General features: G+C 43.1%; 1 protein-coding gene and 1 long non-coding RNA gene across 4 annotated transcripts in view; one reads left to right on the plus strand and one right to left on the minus strand.

Moving 5' to 3' along the window:
* Positions 1-25,438, minus strand: part of LOXHD1 (lipoxygenase homology PLAT domains 1) — a 283,627-nt gene that overhangs the window by 118,281 nt on the left and 139,908 nt on the right. The window contains exons 1-6 of one of the 3 annotated variants that reach the window (XM_073589760.1): positions 23,885-24,018; positions 23,532-23,686; positions 20,726-20,886; positions 18,014-18,090; positions 15,152-15,348; positions 5,752-5,944 (exon numbers count right to left, since the gene is read on the minus strand). In XM_073589760.1, the coding sequence (XP_073445861.1) occupies positions 5,752-5,944; positions 15,152-15,348; positions 18,014-18,090; positions 20,726-20,886; positions 23,532-23,686; positions 23,885-23,909 (808 nt within the window). In that variant the 5' untranslated portion in view covers positions 23,910-24,018. Of the gene's footprint in view, positions 1-5,751; positions 5,945-15,151; positions 15,349-18,013; positions 18,091-20,725; positions 20,887-23,531; positions 23,687-23,773; positions 23,792-23,884; positions 24,019-25,438 lie in introns of those variants that run through there. The other 2 variants (XM_073589761.1, XM_073589763.1) reach the window with 2 other exon arrangements.
* Positions 23,086-25,438, plus strand: part of LOC141100988 (uncharacterized) — a 77,770-nt gene continuing 75,417 nt past the window's right edge. Inside the window, exon 1 of the long non-coding RNA XR_012234837.1 lies at positions 23,086-23,231. This is a non-coding gene — a long non-coding RNA (uncharacterized lncRNA). The remainder of the gene's footprint in view (positions 23,232-25,438) is intronic.

Below are 25,438 nucleotides of genomic sequence, written 5' to 3' on the forward strand. Positions count from 1 at the left end.
ATCCTTCACCTTACAATATCCTTTGCCATTTATACTGTTTAACCCTTCACCTCCCTGTGTGGAGTATTCTCCTGTTAAATAAAACTGTTAACCCTTGCTCTGCCTCCTGTCCGTCACTGCATCCCGCAACCTGCTTTCAAGAGCATGATGTCCTCACACAAACCCCTTAGGGCACAGCATGATATCCTCACACATGCCGCTTAGTGCAGAGCATGATGTCCTCACAAATACCCCTTAGGGCACAGCATGATGTCCTCACACATGCCGCTTAGAGCAGAGCATGATGTCCTCACAAATACCCCTTAGAGCACAGCATGATGTCCTCACACATGCCGCTTAGTGCAGAGTATGATCATAGAATCATAGAATCGTAGAGTTGGAAGGGACCTCCTGGGCCATCTGGTCCAACCCCCTGCTCAAAGCAGGATTCGCTAAATCATCCCAGTCAGATGTCTGTCCAGCCTCTGTTTGAAGACTTCCATTGAAGGAGAACTCACCACTTCTCGTGGCATCTTGTTCCACTCATTGATCACTCTAACTGTCAAAAAGTTTTTTCTAATATCTAATCTGTGTCTCCTCCCATTCAGTTTCATCCCATTGCTTCTAGTCTTTCCTTGTGCAAATGAGAATAAAGTTGATCCTTCTACAATGTGACAGCCCTTTATATATTTGTAGACAGCTATTAAGTCTCCTCTCAGTCTTCTCTTTTGCAAACTAAACATTCCCAGATCCTGCAACCTTTCCTCATAAGACAGGGTTTGCAGACCGGTCACCATTCTGGTCGCTCTTTTCTGAACTTGCTCCAGTTTGTTGATGTCTTTTTTAAAATGTGGTGCCCAAAACTGGACACAATATTCCAGATGAGGTCTGACCAAAGAGGAGTAGAGGGAAATAATGACTTCACGTGATCTAGACTGTATGCTTCTGTTAATACATCCTAGAATTACATTTGCCTTTTTTGCTGCTGCATCACACTGTTGACTCATATTCAGTCTGTGATCTATTAGTATGCCCAAGTCTTTTTCACATGTGCTGTTGCTTAGCCCTATTCCTCCCATTCTGTATATGCTTTTTTCATTTTTATTGCCCAGATGTAGTACTTTGCATTTTTCCCTGTTAAAAACCATTCTGTTAGTTGCTGCCCACTTCTCCAGTTTATTTATATCTTTTTGAATCCTCTCTCTCTTCTCTAGTATTAGCTATCCCTCCTAGCTTTGTGTCATCAGCAAATTTAATCAGTTTACCCTCAATTCCTTCATCTAAATCGTTGATAAAGATGTTGAACAATACAGGGCCCAGGACAGAGCCCTGTGGTACCCCACTTGAGACATTCTTCCAACTGGATGTGCAGCCATTTATGACCACTCTTTGGGTCCGATCACTAAGCCAGTGAATCCACCTAACAGTTGCCTTGTCCATTCCATACTTAGACATTTTTTCAATAAGGATTGTATGAGATACTTTGTCAAATGCTTTGCTGAAGTCAAGATATACTATATCTACAGCATTTCCTTGATCCACCCAATCAGTGATTCCATCATAGAAGGAAATTAAGTTAGTCTGACATGACTTATTATGATGTCCTCACAAATACCCCTTAGAGCACAGCATGATGTCCTCACACATGCCCCTTAGAGCACAGCATCATGTCCTCACACATGCCCCTTAGAGCAGAGCATGATGTCACCATACATGCTCCTTAGGGCACAGCATGATATCTCTACAATTCCATGCAATGTACTTGGATCGCCCCGTGCCAGGGCCGTGGGGTACTCGGTACCGGGCCCGTTGGTTTCAATGGGAGTTGTCACGGCAGCTGGGACCCGGTCCGTGGCCCTGGGCATCCATTGTTAAAAAAAAAAAAGGGAATTACGTGGTGGAATAAAGTTTATGAGTGAATGATTCGTGACGCCACCTGTGGTGTTCGGCAAGAGAGATGTTAAGCCGACGCTGCAAGCAGATCCTCTGGGACAGATGCTGTGGTGCAGCAATAATGTTGTGGCCCTCCACAGGTAGGGCAATAGTCCCAGGGCAGTGTAGATGGAGAGATAGTGAGGAGAGAAGCACGGTGTGATGTTGAGCACAGAGATGTAGCAGTGCTGAGTGGGTTGATGCAGGAATAAGCGGAGGACACCAGGGCATGTAGTTCCAAAGCTTTACTCACAGTCTGTTGTGCATACAGGTGCACGCATCCGTGCCGTGTCCTCCAGGTCAGGAACTCAGCCAACTTCCAGGCAAGATTAAGTACTCCGTTCCAACACTCCGCCAACATACAGTATGTGCCTTTTCTGAATGTCTCCCTTTTGCGCCTATAGTGAAGTACTCTCAGTACTGAGTTACACTGGAGTTCCTCCTGTCAGATGTTCCTATGAAGTCCACTTGTACAGCAGACAGCTGTAGCCTGCTTCGAGGACTCCTTGCTACTAAGTCCCGGCTCACTCTCGTTGCTGTTGTGCCCCCAAGTCTTGTGTGGGAATAAAGTGGTGACAACTTCTATCCCTCCGGTGTCTGCTGCAGGACCATTAGTATCCATACAACCTCGGGGACCGGACCCCATCCTTGCGCTGTGAACTTGGGAAGGGTTCTGCTCTCACCCTAATCCTTAGTCCTCCTCTCCTCACGTTCCGTACTAATCCTTCTTTCTTATGGAGAGAGTCAGGCTTTCCATCAGTTTTCCTTTCCTGTGCCAGCGGACCCAGGTCACTGAGGTCGGCTGCAGCACTTCCTTCATCCATCCCACTCAGGGGAGCTTCTCTCACAGACTCACTCACTGACTGACTAAACCCTAAACTCTTCCCGCTCTTTTAGTGCCAACTAAACTCCACCTGTCTCCAGCATGCTTCGTGTTCCAAGCAGGGAGTCACCAAAGGGTGCTTTGCTACACTACTATGCTGTGTGGGGTGCAGGTGTTGGAGTGTGGTCAGGAGTCTCCACCTTACCTGAATGGTGGGGTACCACACCTCAGGAGGAGGTGCAGTACCTCTGTGGCAACTGAACCCTCTGGGGCGCCACATACTGTCAGCTATTCACCTAACAACCTTCCCCACTGCTCCGCTCTGCGCTGTGAGCTGAGGCCCAACTGACGCTATGTAATGACTTTATCGCACCCGCTGCACTCCCAGACACAAAGGCTCAATGATGGGCGAGAGAGCTGACGACTCCCTGTTCCATCATTGTGTTCACCATTATCTGTACCCTGAGGATGTAGATACCATTGAAAGTGACACGCTGGGTAGGAAGCGGCCGCATGGTGCAGGACACCACTGAATCCAGCTGTCATGATCCTGGTCAGGGTTTGCTTTCTGCTTCCTGACCTGGTCAGGCAGGGGTTAACCTTCTCTGCCTCTCTCTGGTGTGTGGTTGACTATTTCCCTGCGCTGTGGCTGGAAACTGATGTCAGTGATAGTTCATGTCTTCAGCAAGAGCAGCTGACCTAGCGTACCCTGAGTGTGTCTTTTGCTACCTGTCTGCCCGTATTTGTGTTTGCCCCGTTCCCTACCTCTGACTTAGTGTTTTCTGTGTGACTGTTCCCCACAGTGTATGACCCGGTCTGACTTCTGACCTGCCCATCCATCTTCTATTCCTGTTTTGGAATGTTCTGTCTGGCTCTGACCTTTGGCATGTTTCTGGCTGTGCTTTCGTCTCGTCCTCTTGTTACCGCGCTCCCGACCGGCCTTTTGACCTCTGGCTTGCATCAGACCTTGCTCCTGCCTTCCCCTCTGACACTGCATTCCTGACTGTTGCTGACTTGACTTGTACAACCTCTCTACTGCCCCCTAGTGGTGTTTGCTCAGCTCTACAGGTCTTCCCTTGAAGTGAGCACCTGTTACCATCCTTCCATCCCCCTTTGGTTGTTTTCCCTGTATTGCACGACACCAGCCATTTGGTTGTCACGGTTAGTGGGTAGGCCGCACTGAAACACCCAAGGAGCTTCATGTGGCCGCGGGCCGCATGTTGCCCAGGTTTGATTCTAAGTGATAAGATAGATGGGTGGGAATTTTGTCACTTCCTTTGGGCCCTTACAATATGACGGGTTGTTATCATAGCAGTCGGGGGCCCAATTCAGACCATTGCTATGGATCCCCAGGACTCCTATGTAAATCCCTTGCAAAAGGTGGATATTAATTGCATAATCACTCAATGATAGGAATTATATATCAATTGCCGTATGTGGAGTCGGGAAGGAATTTTTTTCCCCAATGTGAAGCTTACTGTTGCCACATGGGTTTTTTTTACCTTCCTCTGGATCAACATGTTAGGGCAAGTTAGGACAGGATATGGGTTGAACTAGATGGACTTAAAGTCTCCCTTCCACCTTAATAACTATGTTACTATGTTAATTCCTGTCAGTTTTCAAGATTTCTGCTTGTCGCTATTGAATGGAAAGCTTTGTGTTTTTTTTCTTTCACATGTTAAGAATCTGTCCATGTCCATTCCCCCACAGGTGGCTCACAGAGAGGTCGCCCTTAAACGCTTCATCTGAGGCGGTGGCCATGTGCTGCGGAGCTGAGATCATGCTTTTAATGTGCTTCACGTATGCACAGGCCTGCCAACAAAAATCACAATGCAAACCCTAGAAATTTGCGGTAAAACATGTTTTCTGGTAATCGAGCTCCTATCAGCTCAGGATAAACTAATTAACTTAGAGATCCTACTGATGGAGTGGTTAGCATTATATGGTGGCTCAGTGGTTAGCACTGTATGGTGGCACAGTGGTTAGCCCTGTATGGTTGCTCAGTGGTTAGCACTGTATGGTGGCTCAGTGGTTAGCACTGTATGGTGGCTCAGTGGTTAGCATTGTATGGTGGCACAGTGGTTAGCCCTGTATGGTTGCTCAGTGGTTAGCACTGTATGGTGGCTCAGTGGTTAGCACTGTATGGTGGCTCAGTGGTTAGCACTGTATGGTGGCTCAGTGGTTAGCACTGTATGGTGGCACAGTGGTTAGCCCTGTATGGTTGCTCAGTGGTTAGCACTGTATGGTGGCTCAGTGGTTAGCACTGTATGGTGGCTCAGTGGTTAGCATTGTATGGTGACTCAGTGGTTAGCACTGTATGGTGGCTCAGTGGTTAGCCCTGTATAGTGGCTCAGTGGTTAGCACTGTATGGAGGCTCAGTGGTTAGCACTATATGGTGACTGACTCAGTAGTTAGCACTGTATGGTAACTCTGTGGTTAGCACTATATGGTGGCTCAGTGGTTAGTACTGTATGGTGGCTCAGTGGTTAGCATTGTATGGTGACTCAGTGGTTAGCACTGTATGGTGGCTCAGTGGTTAGCACTATATGGTAGCTCAGTGGTTAGCACTGTATGGTGGCTCAGTGGTTAGCACTGTATGGAGGCTCAGTGGTTAGCACTATATGGTGACTCAGTAGTTAGCACTGTATGGTAACTCAGTGGTTAGCATTATATGGTGGCTCAGTGGTTAGCATTGTATGGTGGCTCAGTGGTTAGCACTGCATGGTGGCTCAGTGGTTACCACTGCAGTCTTGCAGTGCTGGGGTCCTGGGTTCAAATCCCACCAATGACAACACCAAAGAGTTTGGATATTCTCCCTGGGTTTGCATGAGTTTCCTCCGGGTTCTCTGCTTTCCTCCCACACTCCAAAGATATACTGATAGGGAATATAGATTGTGAGCCCCAATGGGGACAGGGATGATTATGTAAAGTGATGCAAAATTAATGGCAGTATGTAAGTGAGTAAAATAAATAAATATCCTGCTGGTATCTGTGACGTTGCCAATTGGCCAACTTACGCTTCTCGATGTCAATCACCTCGCTGGCGTACACTTCAATCTCCACTTTGCCGTCACACTCATCCCGACACAGCCAGCGGTTGCACGGGAACATATATTGCTTGCCATGTGCTGGCACCTCCACCACCACATTAGCCAGGAACCATCCTGCACGAATCCCAACATTGTCATGACCAATGAGCAGCTTATTGAGCTGATGGGAGATAAATGCAATTATTATTATTATTATTATTACTTCATACATTGTGGTGTGTAAAAGTGAGGTATGGGGGGGCACCATTTCTCCTTTCGAAGACAACTATTTGGCTCAGGGAGACTTATACAGGAGGCAATGCTTCCTGGCCAAAGATATGCAAATGAGCTCTCCTCCAGGAGAAAGTTGTCTCTCTAGTGCCACCTACTGGACATGGTCATTTTATAAGTTAAAAAAACTTTGATGGTGGGGGGCTTCTTTATTAACAAAATCTGTGTATATATGCATGTAGTGAAGTGTTAGTATATTCACTTACTGCTCCTCTTCTCAGTGACATCACCGCACTTCAGACTATCCGGCTTACTCAATGCTCTGTGACCCAGAAGTCAGTTTTACAATGTAACCCCATAGCACCTCGTGCTGATGATCTGTAGACATGAATTGTAAACTCATAGCGCAGTGTGACCCGGAGAGTCTGAAGCGTGGTTACATCACTCAGAAGAGGAGCAGAACTGTGCGCGGGATATCTGAGAAGATGGTAATAGGGAAGTATAGGCGAGTATACTAACACATTGACACTAATCCATATGCACGTATACACTGATGAAGTAAATAGAAAACTTCATGAGAGTGCTTCTTTAAAGAGAATCTTTCACCAAATTCTTCATGTTGAACTGGATACATGATGTAAAAGTGGCTGCTGGGCAGAAAAAAATGTTTGTTTGTTTTTTTTTATTTTGCCTCTCCATTGTTCCATTGTGGAGATATTAGAAATTAAAGCATTGACACATAATGAGTTAACTTTTTAAAGTCCAAATGGGTGTTATCAGATAGTTTTCACTAGGGGCGTGTTCTTCATCTCCCTGTATGAGTTGCCCAATCATAAGAAGGAAGCAATACCTTAGAGAGAGAACACGCCCCCACCATAGTTACAGTACGTTTCTAATTGTGTGAGATGTAAGGATACAGAGCTGATCTCCTGGTTTCACCTCCAGTATGATTAGATAGTGCATGGTATAGAGCACACATGACTCACACCTTTCATATAAAATCAATGTGTAAATGTATCACTTTGCAAACCCTTCTATCAGCTCTCATCTACTTGTAACACTGTTAGCTCTACTAGACTGCATCTCCCTATCGCTGCCTGTTCAGAGGTGAGAGCTCGACCTGTAAGCTCAGGACCAACAATGTCATAGATTCCAGCCAGATATTCTGATACACTACACAATGAAATCCCCATAACTGTACTCCTAGACCATGAATGGAATATACAGTTACCCTGATACATAGCAATACATGTGGGTAAATTTTCTTTACTTCTGGCATTCTGTTTATGAATCAGAAAGCTCAGAATGAACAATGCTATACATCCCACCTAATGAAATATTAATGAATGAAAATTTACACTTATACATGTATATTGTGGCACTGTGCATCCTGAGCCTCCTGGTTCATGTACAGAATTCCAGACATAAAATAGATTAACATGTATTGCTATGTATCAGGGTAAGTTTATATTCCATTCATGGTCAATGGGTACAAATATGAATTTCATTGTGTAGTGTATCATTAGTGTATCTGGTTGGGATCTATGGCATTGTTCATCTTGAGCTTACAAGTTGAGCTTTCACATCTGTCTGTGAGGGGAAAGGCACAGTGCAGCAGAACAATATAGCAGAGCTGACAGTGTTAAGAAAGAAAATGTTAAGAAATATAAATGATAAGAAATGTATATTAAATGGAAAGGAGGGCATATTTAAAGAAGAATATAATGCTATTTGCAGAGCATGCAAGGCAAGAGATAAAAAGAGCAAAAGCCAGTAATGAGGTAAGGCTTTCAAGAGAGACCGATAGTAGTAAAAAGGATTTGGGGATATGTCACAAGCAAAAGAAAAGTCAAAGATGCTATAGGATTTTATCAGGATGAAAAGGGTGAATTGGTGAAAAATGATGAGACAGATGAACTTTTAAATTCCTATTTTGCATGTGTGTTCTCTTCAAAAGCAAATGTAACATCAACTGATGTTACACCATTCAAGGAATAAAAGAATCTATACCATCTATAAGCAGAGAGATGATGAGGGAACACTTAACTAGTTTAAATGAATTTTAATCTTCTAGTCCAGATGAATTACAACCTAGGGTACTGAAAGAGTTAGCAGAGAAAATTGCAGAACCACTAGCCAGAATCTTTGAAAAATCCTGGAGAACAGGAGAAGTCGCAGCAGATTGAAGAAGGGCAATTTTTGTCCCTATCTTCAAAAAAGGAAAGAAGATGGAACCAGGAAATTACAGGCTAGTGATCCTTATGTTTCTATTAGGAAAGATCTTTGAACAAATTATTAAACAACATGTATGTAAGTACTTGGATAAGAATATAGTAATTAACCAGAGCCAGCATGGGATTGTCAAAAACAAGTTATGCCAGGCTAATCTAATTTCCTTCTATGATGGAATCACTGACTTGGTGGATCAGGGAAATGCAGTAGATATAATATATCTCAACTTTAGCAAAGCATTTGATAAAGTATCTCATACGATCCTGATTGAAAAAATGACCAAGTATGTGTTTGACAAGGCTACGATTAGGTAAATTCATAACTGGCTCAGTGATCATACTCAAAAAGTGGCAATAAATGGTTGCACATGTAACTGAAAGAGTGTTTCAAGTGAGGTATCACAAGGCTCTGTCCTGGCCCCAGTGTTATTCAAGATTTTTATAAATGATCTAGATGAGGGAACTGAAGGTAAACTAATCAGTTTTGCAGAAGATGCAAAACTAGGAGGGATAGCTAACACTAGAGAAGACAGAGAAAGGATTCAGACGGATCCAGATAAGCTTGAACAAGGAGCAGCGACTAATAGTATGGTATTTAAAAGGGAGAAATGCAAGATTCTACATCTGGGAAAGGAAAATGAAAGTCACATCTACAGAATGGGAGGAATAGAACTAAGAAACAGCACGTGTGAAAAAGACTTGGATATACTAATAGATCACAGACTGCACATGAGTCAAGAGTGTGATGCAGCAGCAAAAAAAGGGAAACACAGTTCTAGTTTGTATTCATAGAAGCACAGAGTCTAGATCACATGAAGTAATTATCCCCCTCTACTCCTCCTTGGTCAGGCCTCATATGGAATACTGTGTCCAGTTATGGGACCACATTTTAAAAAAGACACTGAAAAACTGGAGCAAGTTCAGAGAAGAGCTACCAGGATGGTAAGCGGACTGCAACGTATGTCCTACAAGGAACAGTTAAAAGATCTGGGAATATTTAGCTTGCAAAAAAGAGAAGGCTAAGAGAAGACTTAATAGCTGTCTACAAATATCTGAAGGGATGTCACAACACAGAGGGATCATCCTTCCAACTCTAACATTCTATGAGAGGAGAGCTGATAGAATGGCTTTCAATGTGGACAGCTACAGCTACACATCGACCTTATGTGAAAGGTGTGAGTCATTTGTGCAGTCTAATCATACAGGAGGTGGAACCAGGATATCAGAGCTATAGCCTTACATCTCACACACTGAAAAACCTAATCTATGGTGGGGGGCGTGTTCCCTATCTAGTATGTTGCTGCCTGCTTATGATTGGTCAGCATCATACAGGGAGAAAAAGTACAATCCACATTAAAACGAAACTAATAACACCCACCAGTGAAACTAGATAGAAAAAAAAGACTTGTTTTATTCTGCTTTGCAGTCAGTAATATATTGTGTATCCAGTTCAACACAAAAAATTTGATGAATGGTCCTTGTCAGATGCTTTGCAGATTTTGACATTGCCCATTATAGACTCTGAGTAGTTGGGTGATGGGGTCTGTTTCTCCTTGCAGAGACTACCGGCTGGCACGGGAAGAAATTACCATATATCAAAATAAAAGAGGATCCTGATTTTCACAGCTTACAGTCTAAAGTACATAACACTGATTTGGAGCAATCTCAATAGATTACATGTCCCAGCATATTTTAGGAAATTCTGACAAAAAAGCAATAGACTTGTAAGTTGTAAGATCTCGGTTTCTGTAAGTTAGTGCTATAATATTACAGAGTTATTGATGCTGGAGTCTCTGAAGCTACTCGATGAATCACGTAATGAACGCTCTGAACTTTATTGGAAGCCAAGCAAATAAAACACAAAGCAATAAAAGCTAAAGCTATTTTGTTAATGGCAAATAAATGTACTTTTATGAGAGAGAGAACAGCAGGGGGCGCACTGGTGCTAATTCTTTAAATTGCCCTGTAGGGTTTTGGAAATCTTAAATGGACATTCTGAGATTGCTGTACTGTTTTTAGGTCTCATCAGGAATGTATAGTATACGGTCTAATTTCAGATAAGGGGACTCCTTCTAGAAATATTATTAAAAAAGTTCCACATGGAGTTAAAATCAACTGGTGCTGAAATGGAGCAAGCATAAAAGATAGATGCGGTAAAGTCCTGGCACAGCACAGCTACTACATGTGGGGACAAATGACACCGCAAGAAACGACCTGGAAACCATCTGCAGAGACTTTGAAGACTTAGGCAAGAAAGTGAAAGAACTGGGAGCGCAGGTGGTCTTCTCTTCCATCCTCCCAGTGGATGGCCATGGAACAAGGAGGTGGAATAAGATTCTGCAGGTGAACAACTGGCTACATCGATGGTGCCGTCAGCAACTATTTGGATTTCTGGATCACGGAGTGAACTACTTATACGATGGACTACTTGCTAGAGATGGGGTGCACCTTACGAAGACTGGAAAGCAGGTATTTGGAAGTCGCCTTGCTACACTTGTAAGGAGAGCTTTAAACTAGAACAACATGGGAAGGGAAGCAAAAGACCAGAAAAAGCCATACACCTGACAAATGCTACTGAGAACTCTGCTATTAGAAGTGGAAAGGAAGAACAAAGACGAAAGAATCTAATTAAAAAAAATATTGGAGAAAGAGAAACCAATCACAACCTAAAATGTTTCTATACTAATGCACAAAGCATGGGCAACAAACAAGGAGAATTGGAACTACTAACACAGGAAAAGAAATATGATGTCATTGGAATCACTGAAACTTGGTGGGACAATACACATGATTGGAATACAAGACTAGAAGGATACAACTTATTTGCAAGAAACAGACTTGATAAACGAGGAGGAGGTGTCGCATTGTATGTTAGAAATGCGTATATCTGCACAGAGATTGAAGCTTCAGAGACTGGGAGTTCTGTGGAAACTGTTTGGGTAAGAATACAAGGACAGAACAATGGAAAGGACACCATTGTAGGCATTTACTACAGGCCGCCTGTGCAAGCTGAAGATATGGATGAACTCTTTATGCATCAAATGGGCAAGTTCTCCAAAAAATATGACATAGTTGTCATGGGAGATTTCAACTATCCAGACATTTGTTGGGAATCTCTCTCAGGCAAAACTAACAGGTCAAGGAAATTCTTATCCTCTCTTGCTGACAACTTTATCTTCCAAAAGGTAAAGGAGAAAACAAGGGGAACTGCTACCTTGGATCTAATCCTTATAAACAGGGAGGAAATGGTTGAGGAGGTAAAAGTGGCTGGGACCCTAGGAGGTAGCGACCATGCTATTTTAGAATTTTGGATAACTAGAGGCGGAAGACCTGTGAAGACTCAGACGTCAAGGTTAGATTTGAGAAAGGCAGATTTTAAGGGATTCAGAAAGAGAATTGGAGGGATCCAATGGCTGGATATCCTTAAAGACAAAAATGTCCAGGAAGGATGGGAAATCTTGAAAAATGAAATTCTCAAAGCACAGTTGTTAACAATTCCGAAAAGAGGGAAGAATAGGAAGCATTTAAGGAAACCAGGATGGATGAACACAGAACTTAAGCACATGCTAAAAAGGAAGCAAAAAATGTTTATAAAATGGAAAGAAGGAGGCATATCTAAAGAAGAATATAATGCTGTCTGCAGAACCTGCAAGGCACAAATCAGATTATCTAAAGCTGAAAATGAATTGAGGCTTGCAAGAGATGTCAAAAGCAATAATAAAGGATTTTGGGGATATGTCAAAAGTAAAAGAAAAGTCAAAGATGCTATAGGATTTTTACAGGATGAAAATGATGAAATGGTAAGACAGGATGTTGAGAAGGCTGAACTTTTAAATTCCTATTTTGCATCTGTTTTCTCTCAGAAAGGAAATGTAACATCAACTGTTATTCACTGTCCTATTAAGGGAATAGAAGAATCCAGGATATCTATAAACAGAAAGATAGTGAGGAAACACTTAGCTAACCTAAATGTATTCAAGTCTCCAGGTCCAGATGAATTACACCCCAGAGTACTGAAGGAGATAGCAGAAGAAATTTTTGAACCCCTCTCCATAATCTTTGAAAATTCTTGGAGAACAGGAGAAGTGCCAGAAGACTGGAGAAGAGCAAATGTTGTTCCTATCTTCAAAAAGGGGAAGAAGGTGGACCCAGGCAACTATAGGCCGGTGAGTCTGACTTCTATACCAGGAAAGGTCTTTGAACAAATTATTAAACAACATGTATGTCAATACCTGGATAAGAATGAAGTGATTAAACAGAGTCAGCATGGGTTTGTAACTAATAAGTCATGTCAGACTAATTTAATTTCCTTCTATGATGGTATTACTGATTGGGTGGATCAAGGAAATGCTGTAGATATAGTATATCTTGACTTCAGCAAAGCATTTGACAAAGTCTCTCATACAATCCTTATTGAAAAAATGACTAAGTATGGAATGGACAAGGCAACTGTTAGGTGGATTCATAACTGGCTTAGTGATCGGACCCAAAGAGTGGTCGTAAATGGCTGCACATCCAGTTGGAAGAATGTCTCAAGTGGGGTACCACAGGGCTCTGTCCTGGGCCCTGTATTGTTCAACATCTTTATCAACGATTTAGATGAAGGAATTGAGGGTAAACTGATTAAATTTGCTGATGACACAAAGCTAGGAGGGATAGCTAATACTAGAGAAGAGAGAGAGAGGATTCAAAAAGATTTAAATAAACTGGAGAAGTGGGCAGCAACTAACAGAATGGTTTTTAACAGGGAGAAATGCAAAGTACTACATCTGGGCAATAAAAATGAAAAAAGCATATACAGAATGGGAGGAATAGGGCTAAGTGACAGCACATGTGAAAAAGACTTGGGTATACTAATAGATCACAGACTGAATATGAGTCAACAGTGTGATGCAGCAGCAAAAAAGGCAAATGCAATTCTAGGATGTATTAACAGAAGCATACAGTCTAGATCACGTGAAGTCATTATTTCCCTCTACTCCTCTTTGGTCAGACCTCATCTGGAATATTGTGTCCAATTTTGGGCACCACATTTTAAAAAAGACATCAACAAACTAGAGCAAGTTCAGAAAAGAGCGACCAGAATGGTGACCGGTCTGCAAACCCTGTCTTATGAGGAAAGGTTGCAGGATTTGGGAATGTTTAGTTTGCAAAAGAGAAGACTGAGAGGAGACTTAATAGCTGTCTACAAATATCTAAAGGGCTGTCACATTGTAGAAGGATCAACTTTATTCTCATTTGCACAAGGAAAGACTAGAAGCAATGGGATGAAGCTGAATGGGAGGAGACACAGATTAGATATTAGAAAAAACTTTTTGACAGTTAGAGTGATCAATGAGTGGAACAGGCTGCCACGAGAAGTGGTGAGTTCTCCTTCAATGGAAGTCTTCAAACAGAGGCTGGACAGACATCTAACTGGGATGATTTAGCGAATCCTGCTTTGAGCAGGGGGTTGGACCAGATGGCCCAGGAGGTCCCTTCCAACTCTACGATTCTATGATTCTATAAAAAGAAGAGAAGTCATAAAACAGGCATGAAATACTACATATACAGTATATGTCAGATATGTCACTGTGATAAATGTACATATCGTGTGCCCTCTAAATAACTCAACACACAGCCATTAATGTCTAAACTGGTGGCAACAAAAGTGAGTACACCCCTAAGTGAAAATGGCTAAATTGTGCCCAATTAGCCATTTTCCCTCCCCGGTGTCTTGTGACTCATTAGTGTTACAAAGTCTCAGGTTGTGAATGGGAAGCAGGTGTGTTACCGTAATTTCCGGCGTATAAGACAACTGGGCGTATGAGACGACCCCCAACAGAGGCAGAGAAGGGCGGGCTGGAGGGGTGAAAGAAGGAGGTAATAGGATACAAGGGCGGGAATGATTCACTTACACCTTCCCAGTGAGGCACCTCGTCATCGGGACCGCTCCCTGCACCATATGCAGCGACTGCAGAGCTTCACACACGCCATATAAGATGACACCCGGCGCATAAGACGACCCCCAACTTTTCCATTCAAAATATAGAATTTGGAATATACTCGCCGTATAAGTCAGGGGTCATCTTATACGCCGGGTGTCGTCTTATATGGTGTGTGCGGAGCTCTGCAGTCGCCGCATATGGTGCGGGGAGCGGTCCCGATGACGAGATGCCTCACCGGGAAGGTGTAAGTGAATCAAGCCCGCCTTTGTATCCTATTACCTACTTCTTTCACCTGTCTGGCTTGCCCTTCCCTGCCTTTCAAATCTTGCAGGGTTGGAAATCAAGTCACTCCTTCTCTTTCACCCGTCTGGCCCACCCTTCTCTGCCTTTCAAATCTCGCAAGGATGGAAGTGTAGCGGCACATGCGCGGGCCGGACGGGTGAAAGAGAAGGAGCGGCTTAATTTCCATCCTCCGGAGACTTGAGAGGCAGAGAAGGGCGGGCCGGACGGGTGAAAGAAAGAGGTAACAGGATACAAGGGCGGGCTTGATTCACTTACATCTTCCCAGTGAGGCACCTTGTCATCAGGACCGCTCCCCGCACCATATGCGGCGACCGCAGAGCTTCGCACACGCCGTATCAGACGACACCCGGCGTATAAAATGACCCCCGATTTTTGAGAAGATTTTCAAGGGTTAAAAAGTCTATTACTGGTCACTGGAAGTTAACATGGCTCCTCATGGCAAAGAACTCTCTAAGGATCTGAAAAAAAGAATTGTTGCTCTACATAAAGATGGCTGAGGCTATAAGAAGGTTGCCAACACCCTGACACTGAGCTGCAGCACGGTGGCCAAGCCCATACAGCGGTGTAACAAGACAGGGTCCACTGAGACCTGGCCTCTACATGACAGGAAGTGCTGTCATGAGGACAATGATGCAGAGGACCTGCTGGCATCAGGAAATTAATAGAAATGAGAAAACGAACAATGTGTCACTTTACCTTCCCAATGTCTATAGTGTTTATAGTGAAGCTGTCCACCCGGCTTCTTTCAAAGTTGTCAGCCAAGTCGTTGTCAGAGACAAGCAGAAACTGCTTATTAGTGTCTCCTTTCTCTCCATACAGCTTGACGAAGACTCGGGAATCAGAGCTGGCACCGCTGACATCTCCTGTCTTAATGTGGAAGTGGTAACTTATAGCTATAGAGACAAAGAAATATGACAATGAGAAGTGAAGGAACCTTCATAATCTGCAATATCACAATTGATCTTCCCCAAAAGAGAACAGTAAGGGTATGTGCACACGATCAGTGTTTGTTCAGGCTTTGGCGCAGGTGAATTTCCACATAAATTCCGCACCTCCGCTCAATTATGTTTTTTAATATTTTTGTACGCGTTTTGTAAAGATAATAATAATAGCTAGATAGATGAATAGATAGATAATAGATAAATATATAATAATAGATAGAAAGAAGACAGATAGATAGATAGATAGATAGATAGAGATAGATATTTGTGAGATTAACCTAACTTGTATTAACCTATTTTTGATAACCAGCCCAGGTAAAGCAGACAGCTGGGGGCTGATATTATCAGGCTGGGAAGGTCCATGGTTATTTTTCCCTTCTCAGCCTAATGAGACCAGCCCGCAGCTTCCCCATAATTGACACATCAATCAAATGCACCAATTCCGGCACTTTGCTCGACTCTTCCCGTTTGCCCTGGTGTGGAGGCAATGGGGTAATATGTTTTGGAGGACTTCACTTCATTTTTTAAATTGTTTATTTATCTATGCTATAGATGCGCTTTTTGGGTGTATTTGCGTAAACACACCTTACAATGCTTTGTTCTATTTTTAACTGCGGATTTACCGCATCTAATGCAAATCTATGTGGAAAGTCCGCACAGAAGACTGAGTGTTCCCACAAGAGAAATTCACATGCTGCGGCTCGGGAACCTGCACCGCAGGTGAGCTTACCCAGCATAAAAAAGAAACACAGTGGCCATGGGATTTCTATTATTCCCATCCACTGTACTAGTACTGTACGACGCAACGTTTTGGAAAAAATATGATGTGTTCAAAGCGCTAGTATTCCTGATCGCGGGCACATAGCCTAATAGTCTAGAAAGCAAAAAATAATCTGCAGAAAAGCAGATTTATCGTTGAGTGTTATGATGAGTCACCGAAGGAGGAAAAAACAAAATACCAGCTAAGTCCAGAAAAACCAGAGAGGTTGGCAGCTATCGGATTGCAGACCCCTGAACCTATCCACAACAACTAGCAGTAGCCGTGGGGGGTTCCTACGGTGCCCTAGACCCCTCGATCACAGCCGGAGAACTATATAGCCTAAAGACAGAAAGGGGAAAAACTAAACTGCCCAAGAGCAGACCCCAAAGCAATAGGCAGCCCCCAACATATAATGACGGTGAAGCAAGATGAAAACACTAAAACAGATAGAAAGATAGGTAGAGCAAATGATGGGGCCCAAGCTAACTACATAGGACAGGATAGGAAAGCTGCTGTCTGCCATCCGCAAAAACCCTATCAAAATGATCCAACCGACTGATAGGAGAAACAGGCCCTGAAGTCGCTAGGCTTCAAAAGACTATATCAGCACTCAGGTATATTCTGAAGACAGAGCAAAAGATCAACAGATCAGAGACAAAAATGGAATTCAGCTCACCCCCGGCCGAGGATGGCAGAACTCCCAAGAAACAAGGCAAAACAAAAACAAAACTGAAGAGTACAAAGCAGAGCAGAAAAACTTAGCTTTGAGATGCATGAATCAGACTGGTCTCCAAGAATCCAGCAGGAAAATCACCAGCCAGGAAGAAGGGCGTCGGCAGCCTTATATCCAGTCCTCAATTCCAGCCACCCAGTCATCATCTAGCTGCCCAGGTGTTTGGTAATCAGCCTCACTACCTTCCTTCACCAGAGGAGGGAGTTCATCAGACCTCAATGGTGAAGGGAAAAAAGAACTCACAACAGTTGAGTCTGTTTACAGATAGGTAGTGGTTAGGCATCACCACTAAAGACTTGGCCCGGCAAAATCTAGACATGGTACATTCCCAGCATACAAAATATACAAAAAGTGCTAATTCAGCTCACCACTCCTGTGATAGAGAGAAGCATCCCAGGAAACTTCCAGGGTGGAGAGTCTGTGGTCTGGGTGTGATGTACGGAGTCTTCCAGGTCTCATAGCTCTCAATGGTCGAAAAAGGATGTTCTCCAGTACCAAAGGAAATCAGCTAAAACTTAGCCTTTAATAATATAGGATAAAAACAAGGAAAAATGTGCACAAAATGCTTGCGCGTTACAGGTATAAAAAAAAAAAAAACAGCTTTATTTCTACCCAAAACACGTGAGCATTTTTTTAAAAAATATTTGCACATTCTACCAATTTTTTTAATCCTATATGATTAAAGGGTAAGTTATAACTACTTTGGTGCTGGAGAACATCCCTTTTTGGACCATTGAGAACATCCACAGCATACTGCTTTGGTTTTGCGAATTAAGGGTGGTGCCTCTGTAATCCATGGATGCGGCCCCACTAAGAGATGATGGACTAATGGGAATAACCTTTGACTCGAGATTTCTAAGTTCCTCTCCACTTGGTATGCTACTGCATATGGCACTTTGCAGAATATAGTCTGAAAGTCCACTATTCATAGGCAGGGATCCTGTCCATACACCATAAATGCCTAAAGTCACAGAAAATACCCTTTAAACACTCAACTAGATAAAGAGAGACAGTAAAGTATAGAAGACCCATCAACCACAGTTTGTTGGTAGTTTACAACAAACATAGGCACAAAATAACTTAAGGAAAAAAAGATAAAGAAGGTTTGATATGAATGAACTCACTTCTCAGGTTCTGAGAGTCTCCGAGTGGGACCAGCTCTCGAATTATGTGGCCATCATCCTCATTTCTATCAAACCACCTGATTAGGAAACAGACATAATAAAATAATATTACATCACAAAAGGTGAAATCATTGGTGAAGATAGTAATATCGTGGCCCCTTCATGGTCTTGAATGAGTCCCCTCAAAAAGAATAGGGACTTCCTTTATGTTCCTATTCTTAACTGGATTGTATTTCACAATATTTGTTTGCAAAAGTCCAGACATAAAAACAGCAGAATGGGAAAGTCTCAACTTTGTAGCTGAAGTAGTTAAATTATTATTTTTTTTTATTAATTTCACTCACCAGGTGGCGCCAAATTACATTATTAAGTGAAATTGGTTAATTAATCAATAGTATCAAGGTTGGGGTAGTAACAGGCAAAGCTGGGAAGGTAAAAAGAACAGATGTAAAGATATACTGTACTGTAAGTATACACAAAGAGGCATCAGATAACTAAGGACTATGCACAGATGTACAGAGACGAACAGTGGTGCTTGAAAATGTAACGCCAATGCCGGTATCCCTGCATGGTCCCCTCCCCTCCTCCCGGCAGGGACGCCAACATACTCACCACTTCAGCTACTATGAGTTGTGTTCTTCCTCTGCCGTGGCTTCCTGCACCGCTGGGCCTGCGCACATCGTGCAGGTCTCCCGCCAATGCGCTTAGTGTGCGCTCTCACCGTTTCTTAAAGGGCAGCGAGCCCACTCTGAAAATGACCCCAGCCAATAGCTGGGAGGCATCAGGTATTTAAGGCTCGCTCCCCTGTAGAGAGATGCCTGAGCAATGCTTCCCCTTTGGTTAGTTAGTGTTGGTGCAACTAGTCTGTTGCCAGGTCCCTGTCTCTGTTCTCAGAATCTGAAACCGTTTTGGCAGTACCTGAGTCTGAAACTGCTCCGGTGGTACCTAAACCTGAAACCGCTCTGGAGTACCTGAACTTGAAACAGCTCCAGCAGTACCTGAGCCTGAAACCGCCCCGGTGGTACCTGAACCTGACACCGCTCTGGCGTACCTGAACTTGAAACTGCTTCAGCAGTACCTGAGCCTGAAACCGCTCTGGTGTACCTAAACCTGAAACTGCTCCGGTGGTACCTGAACCTGAATCCGTTCCGGCAAAATCTGAACATGCAACTGCCCCGGTGGTACCTAAACCAGTACCAGTGTCAGTCCTGTCCTGTGTTCCAAAATCTCTACTGTCTGATCCAGTAGCAGTGTCCGTCCTGCCTAGAAGTTCGTATGCGTGCCTGCAATCCTGACTCTAGGAATCAGCTGCCGCAGTACCGGGGACTGCCCTTGGAGTGGTACCTGGTGGCTACCTAAAGCTTAAGCCTATGAACCTTCAACATCAGGACCTGTAGCGAAAACCAGGTAGCCACTTAGCCACGCCATTCCAGGGTAAGACCGGCCTGTGGCGCAGTGGGTCCACAATCCGCATGCGTGATAGAAAGTTTGTGAATTTCCAAATTTCTTTAATAAAATTTACCTAAAACTACATCAGATTTTGACACAAGTCCTGAAAGTAGACAACCAAAGTAGTCAAAAATATTAGGCAGTCATTTTTTTTTATTGCGGAAAATTATCCAATATCTAATGTCTGTGAGTGGCAAAAGTATGTGAAGCTTTAGGATTAGCCTGACAATTTGAAGGTAAAATTAGTTTGGTGTTTTCAATTAATGGGATGACAATTAGACGTAAGTAGGTGACCTGATTTTTTTGAAGAACGGAGATCTATCAAAGTCTGATCTTCACAACACATGGAAATTTATGAGGACCTCAGAAAAATATTTGAGGATCATCAGGATGAAAAAGGTTACAAACCATCCCTTAGGAATTCGGACTCCACAAATCCACAGCCACACAGATTGTGTACAGAAGGAGAAAATTTTAGACTAATATTACCCTCAACAAGAGTGGTCGACCAACAAAGATCACTCCACAGACAAGGCGTATAATAGACCGTGATGTAACAAAGGAACCCAAGGTAAACTCTAAACAACCAAAGGTCTCTCACATTAGTTAATGTTTATATTCGTGAGTTCACCCTCAGGAGGACACTGAACAACAATGGTGTGAATTGCATAATTGCAAGGAGAAAGCCACTGCTCTCCATAAAGTACATTGCTGTTCATTACTTTAACAGGCTTTATTTATACAATGTTTTTTGAATGGACAAGACCATGGGAGAAATGGGCTAAAATTCCTCCAAGCACATGTACAGGACTATTCAATAATTACTAGAAACATTTAGATGCAGTTATTGCTGCACAAGGGGGTAATAGAAGATACTGAAAGCAAAAGTTCACATACTTTTGCCACTCACAAACTTGTAATATTGGATAATTTTCGTAATTTAAAAAAATGACAAAATCTAATATTTTTTATTCATTTTTTGACCTAGTTCTCTTCATTGAGTTTTACACAGAAAATATAATCTGTCCTGGGCTCTGCATGAGTGTGGCCCACAAATTAGCTCCACCTCCTTCTTCACACCCTGGAGGTACACTCAACATTACACAGAGAAGTGTAAACTAATGCCAAATCTCCCAATGCTGAAAATGTTTCCTGATATACTGAGTTTTTGGCCACAGTGGATGGCGTAGTTAAGAAATAGTCAGAAAGGATGGTGTGGTTTATTGTCATGTTGTTCTATTTTATTGGCTTTTTTAGTCCTACCTGTTACAAGGAAACTCAATTGCTTCAGTCTCGGGTTTTCCTTCTTCCTTCACTACCACTTTGTCCATATACCATCCGCAACCTCCTCCTTTCCCATCATGTCCAATGCGGACCCTCCTCACTTGCTTCAGAGTCACAGCCTCAATGATGAACTCATCTGCCTGGGGATAAGAGAAGTTTCTTGGTACTGCTTCAATACATAAGAAGAGATGAGGATTGAGCCAGCTGCCACTTACCAGGCACTACCACACCAAGCCTCCAAGCCAAAATCATCATCTGGGCTGGAACTACTGAGTTATAAGTCCCACATACGGAGCGTTTCATGATCTCGCACTCATGTCCTTCTCACAGCTGAAGCTTTGCTACAGTATATTAGTCCTGGTAATCTTATTCTATACGCAGCATGTGCTCACTATTGAAGTCAGCCCTGATTTCGGCAGTGCCCTACATGGGCTAGGGACAGTTCCTTAGTCTGCTCTATATGAAAGAATGTTTTTTCATGTAATTTTGTGCAAAATAGTTAAAGGGTTTGTTGGGAACTGTTCTAGTTAATGAATGGAGATCTCACACCGACCACCCCTGCTGGTCAGCTGTTACCTGGTGGTGCTCGGTGCCCCAGGGAAGAAGGGTGCAAGGTGATGGCATGAGGACGAGGCCATCCCTTACTCAATACTGTGTAGTGTATTCACCATCTATCTATAGGACTTTTTCCTATTTGCAGTGTACAGAAGCAGATGGTGCAATGTCCTGGGACGGTCAGTACTATATTATTTTTCCATCCCTCAACCAAGACAGAAAATGTGAGAACTGTCGGGTTTCCCTGTTATCCTAAAGAATGTACTTTACCATAAATTGTGTAACGCAGCGACCTGAGCTCTGCCACAATTGTAAGCCTAAATATGTAGCAGGTTTTCTGGGTAACCCCTCTTCAAAAATCTGTTATATAATTCTCGTGATTGGTCAACAAAGCCTTTCTGGGTATTATTTATACGTTTTAGTCTAAGGCTATGTGCACACGTTGCAGATTCACCTGCGTTTTTTTCCGCGTGGAACCGCAGGGTAAAGTGACCTGCGGTTTTCCTGCGGTTCGGTCTGTGGTTTTGCCCTGCGGTTTCACACCTCTACTATGTTAAAGGTGTGAAACCGCTGCGGAAACCGCCCAAACAATTGACATGCTGTGGTTTGTAAACCGCAGCAAAACCGCACGGAAAAAACCGCACCGTCAGCACAGCGTTTTTGAAAACCCCTAGGGTTTTATTGTACTGTACTTGGTCTGCGGAACTGCTGCGTTTCCGCAGGGCCACAACCGCTGCGGAAACGCAGCAGAATCTGCACCGTGTGCACATAGCCTAAGAAACTGACTATACGGTAAAGAATTTTTCATGTAAAAAGAGTGATAACTGTCAGAAAAAAAACACAGACCAGGTTTAATCAGAACTCAAGTGGTGAGGCGAATAAAAGGGTTAATTGCAAGAAGAATGAAAAGAGGTTTGTTTTTTCGTTTGATTTTGGTCCTATGGACGGGGCAGTCAGGTCTGCAATCCGTAAAAATTGGCACATTTTAAGTCACGATACTGATTCATCAGAAGTGGTGGAGAGAGGACTCCTTTATGCTTGTAGGAAAAGTGTCAGTTTAAAGGTTATTCTTCTTGTACATAATCGTATGGAAGACCCACATAGTAATTGGCTCAATTTGATGCCCCCGTAGGTAACTATCTCTGTGGGCAGCGTCCGTTTTGTTCTCATCACATTCTTTTTGCGTATAGGTGCGGTAACTCATTATGTCACTGATTTTATTTCATGCAAAACCACCCATGTTGTTTATGTTTTATTTTGTCCTTGCAAGTTTTTTTTTATATAGGGAAAACTATACGTCCTCTATATGTTAGGTTTAGGGAACACTTCAATTCTATTTTGACAGGCAAATGGGTCCCTAGACTTATTAACCATATGAGAGAAGCACACGGTGGCAATCCCAATGCATTATCATTTGCTGGCATAGAAAGGGTTACTCTACCCTCACGGGGAGGTGATCTGAATAGGAATTTATTGAAACGAGAGGCCAGGTGGATTATGCAAACCCGTGCTTTAGAGCGTACGGGATTCAATGAGAGGATTGACATGTCTGTTTTTTTGTGAAATGAAAAAAATTTTTTTGTAAAAAATTTTTTGGGTGAAAAATCATTATTTTTTCGCCTCTTTTTGGCTTGTGGTTTTTTTCTCTTTTTCCTTTTGTATTTATGGTACTATTATATGTATTATATATTTTTGTTTTCACTTATGTGAACTATGTATATATATTTTTTGCTGTTTTGTTGATTGCTCAGCAGGTGAGCGGCACCGGTGGGAGGGGTCCTGACTTCTGGTTGTGGGTATTTCCGCCTTGGCCGGCTGCAGCTCACCATGTAATCTGTGGAAGCGCCAAACGATCGTCGTTGCGATCTCCTTTTTGCACCCGTTCTCCCGCTGATATGCTTTTATAATAAAGCCTTGACTACACTACCCGGTGAGTGCCGCTCTTTTCTACTATTTTTTGTCATTTCTATTAATGGTCCTGAATGTGCTTAGGAACTTCAGGGTGATTGAATGATTGCTCTGTCTGACCAGACATACCATCGGTTCCATAGTGAGTGATCTGTTTTACTCTCATTTGCATTATAGGATATTATTAGCACAAATACACATATATTTTTTAACAATTGTAAGCCTATTTATCCCCGACGTGTCATCCAGGCCCCCAGGTCTCCTCGCACTACAGGAGCCCCCCCGGCTGCCATGTTGCCCTGCTCAGACCCCATCTACTTACGTTGCCTTTTTCAAACTTGTTCATGTTGTTCTTGCAGTCGATGAGGAATCGTTCCCCGGTATCCCCCAAATCTCCGAAGAGGCAGAGAAAGACATTAGCATCAGTCCCACTGCCGCTCACATTCCCAGTGTGAACGGTCACTCGATACTTCACTACTGCGGAGGAGGAAGCACACCGGTGAGATACGGATCCCGCTATCTGCTTCTCCTGGTAATTGGGCAACACCACACAAAACACCCTACATAATCCATTATTCAGGAGTCACAGCTGCCAAACACCCCATGGGTAATTCACACCGACGATCGACTTTCACTTCGGAAAACCTAGAAGGTCAACGGTCACCTGCCACTTACTGTTTTCATCCAGAGCGGCACTCATACTTTATATCTTCTTCTCCAATCACATCCAGAGCAGCACTCATACTTTATATCTTCTTCTCCAATCACATCCAGAGCAGCACTCATACTTTATATCTTCTTCTCCAATCAAATCCAAGGCAGCATTCATACTTTATATCTTCTTCTCCAATCACATCCAGAGCAGCACTCATACTTTATATCTTCTTCTCCAATCAAATCCAAGGCAGCATTCATACTTTATATCTTCTTCTGCAACCACATCAAGATTCAAGAGCTATGCTCATACTTTATCACTTATACTCCAAGCACATTCAGAGCTGAACTTGTACTTTATATCTTCTACCATAATCACATCCAAAGCTGCACTTGAAATTCTGATTTTTAAGTCTTATGGATACGAATCTTCCAATTGACCTGACATTATACTGTCGGCTCAGGGTGTGTTTTCCAGGATAATACCGATGTTAACAAACTTTATGGTTGCAAACTGTGAATACTGCTTTGGAAGTGACTGGAGTAAGCTACGATGCAGCTAAAAATCATTACAAAAGATGTATAACAGCTTCTTGATGTTAGATGTATATAGAAACCTGGAAAATGATGTTACAAAGTGTCAGCAAAGTTTATTTTTTGGAATGTGGTGACCCCACGGAGGTAATAAAATGTTGGTAGTCAGTCTTGACCTTTTATGCCATGAATAAAAAGTCTTTCCACAAAGGTGTGAATGGTGACCAGTCATTTCATAAAGAAAGGTTTGTACAACTTTCAAATCAAATTTTTTTTAGGTTCAGTTGCATTTTTTAAGATCTCTGCTCGCTGACAGTGAATTAAACCATTAAAGGGATATTCCCATATTATAAGTAATGGTTTACTATTAGGACATGCCATCAGCACTGATCAGCAGAGGCTGGAGCTACTGGTATCTTATAAAGTGATGGCTTACCATTAGGACATGCCATCGGCACTGATCAGCGGAGGCCGGAGCTCCTGGGATCTTATAAATTGACTAGATGGTGGCCCGATTCTAACGCATCGGGTATTCTAGAATATGTATGCAGTTTATTTTTGAAGATTTAATAATAATGCAATAATGCACCCCCCAATCCTGATATGTATGGTGCCCCTCCCCCCAATCCTGATATGCATGCTACCCCTCAACCCCCTATCCTTGTATGCATGGTCCCCTGACCCCCCCCCCCACCGCAAAATCCTGGTTTGCATGGTCCTCTCACCCCCCAATCCTGGTTTGCATGGTCCTCTCACCTCTCTTTCCTGGTATGCATGGTCCTCTTACCCCCTTTTGGGGTATGCATGGTCCTCTTATCCCCCTTTCGGGGTATGCATGGTCCCCTCACCCCCCCAGTCCTGGTATGCATGGTCCTCTCACCCCCCAATCCTGATATGCATGGTCCCCTCACCCCCCTTTCTTGGTATGCATGGTCCCCTCACCCCCCTTTCTTGGTATGCATGGTCCCCTCACCCCCCTTTCTTGGTATGCATGGTCCCCTCACCCCCCTTTCTTGGTATGCATGGTCCCCTCACCCCCCT

This window comes from Dendrobates tinctorius, unplaced genomic scaffold (assembly GCF_039654945.1).
Source record: "Dendrobates tinctorius isolate UK_male_01 unplaced genomic scaffold, ASM3965494v1 ptg000113l, whole genome shotgun sequence".
Classification (NCBI taxonomy): domain Eukaryota; kingdom Metazoa; phylum Chordata; class Amphibia; order Anura; family Dendrobatidae; genus Dendrobates; species Dendrobates tinctorius.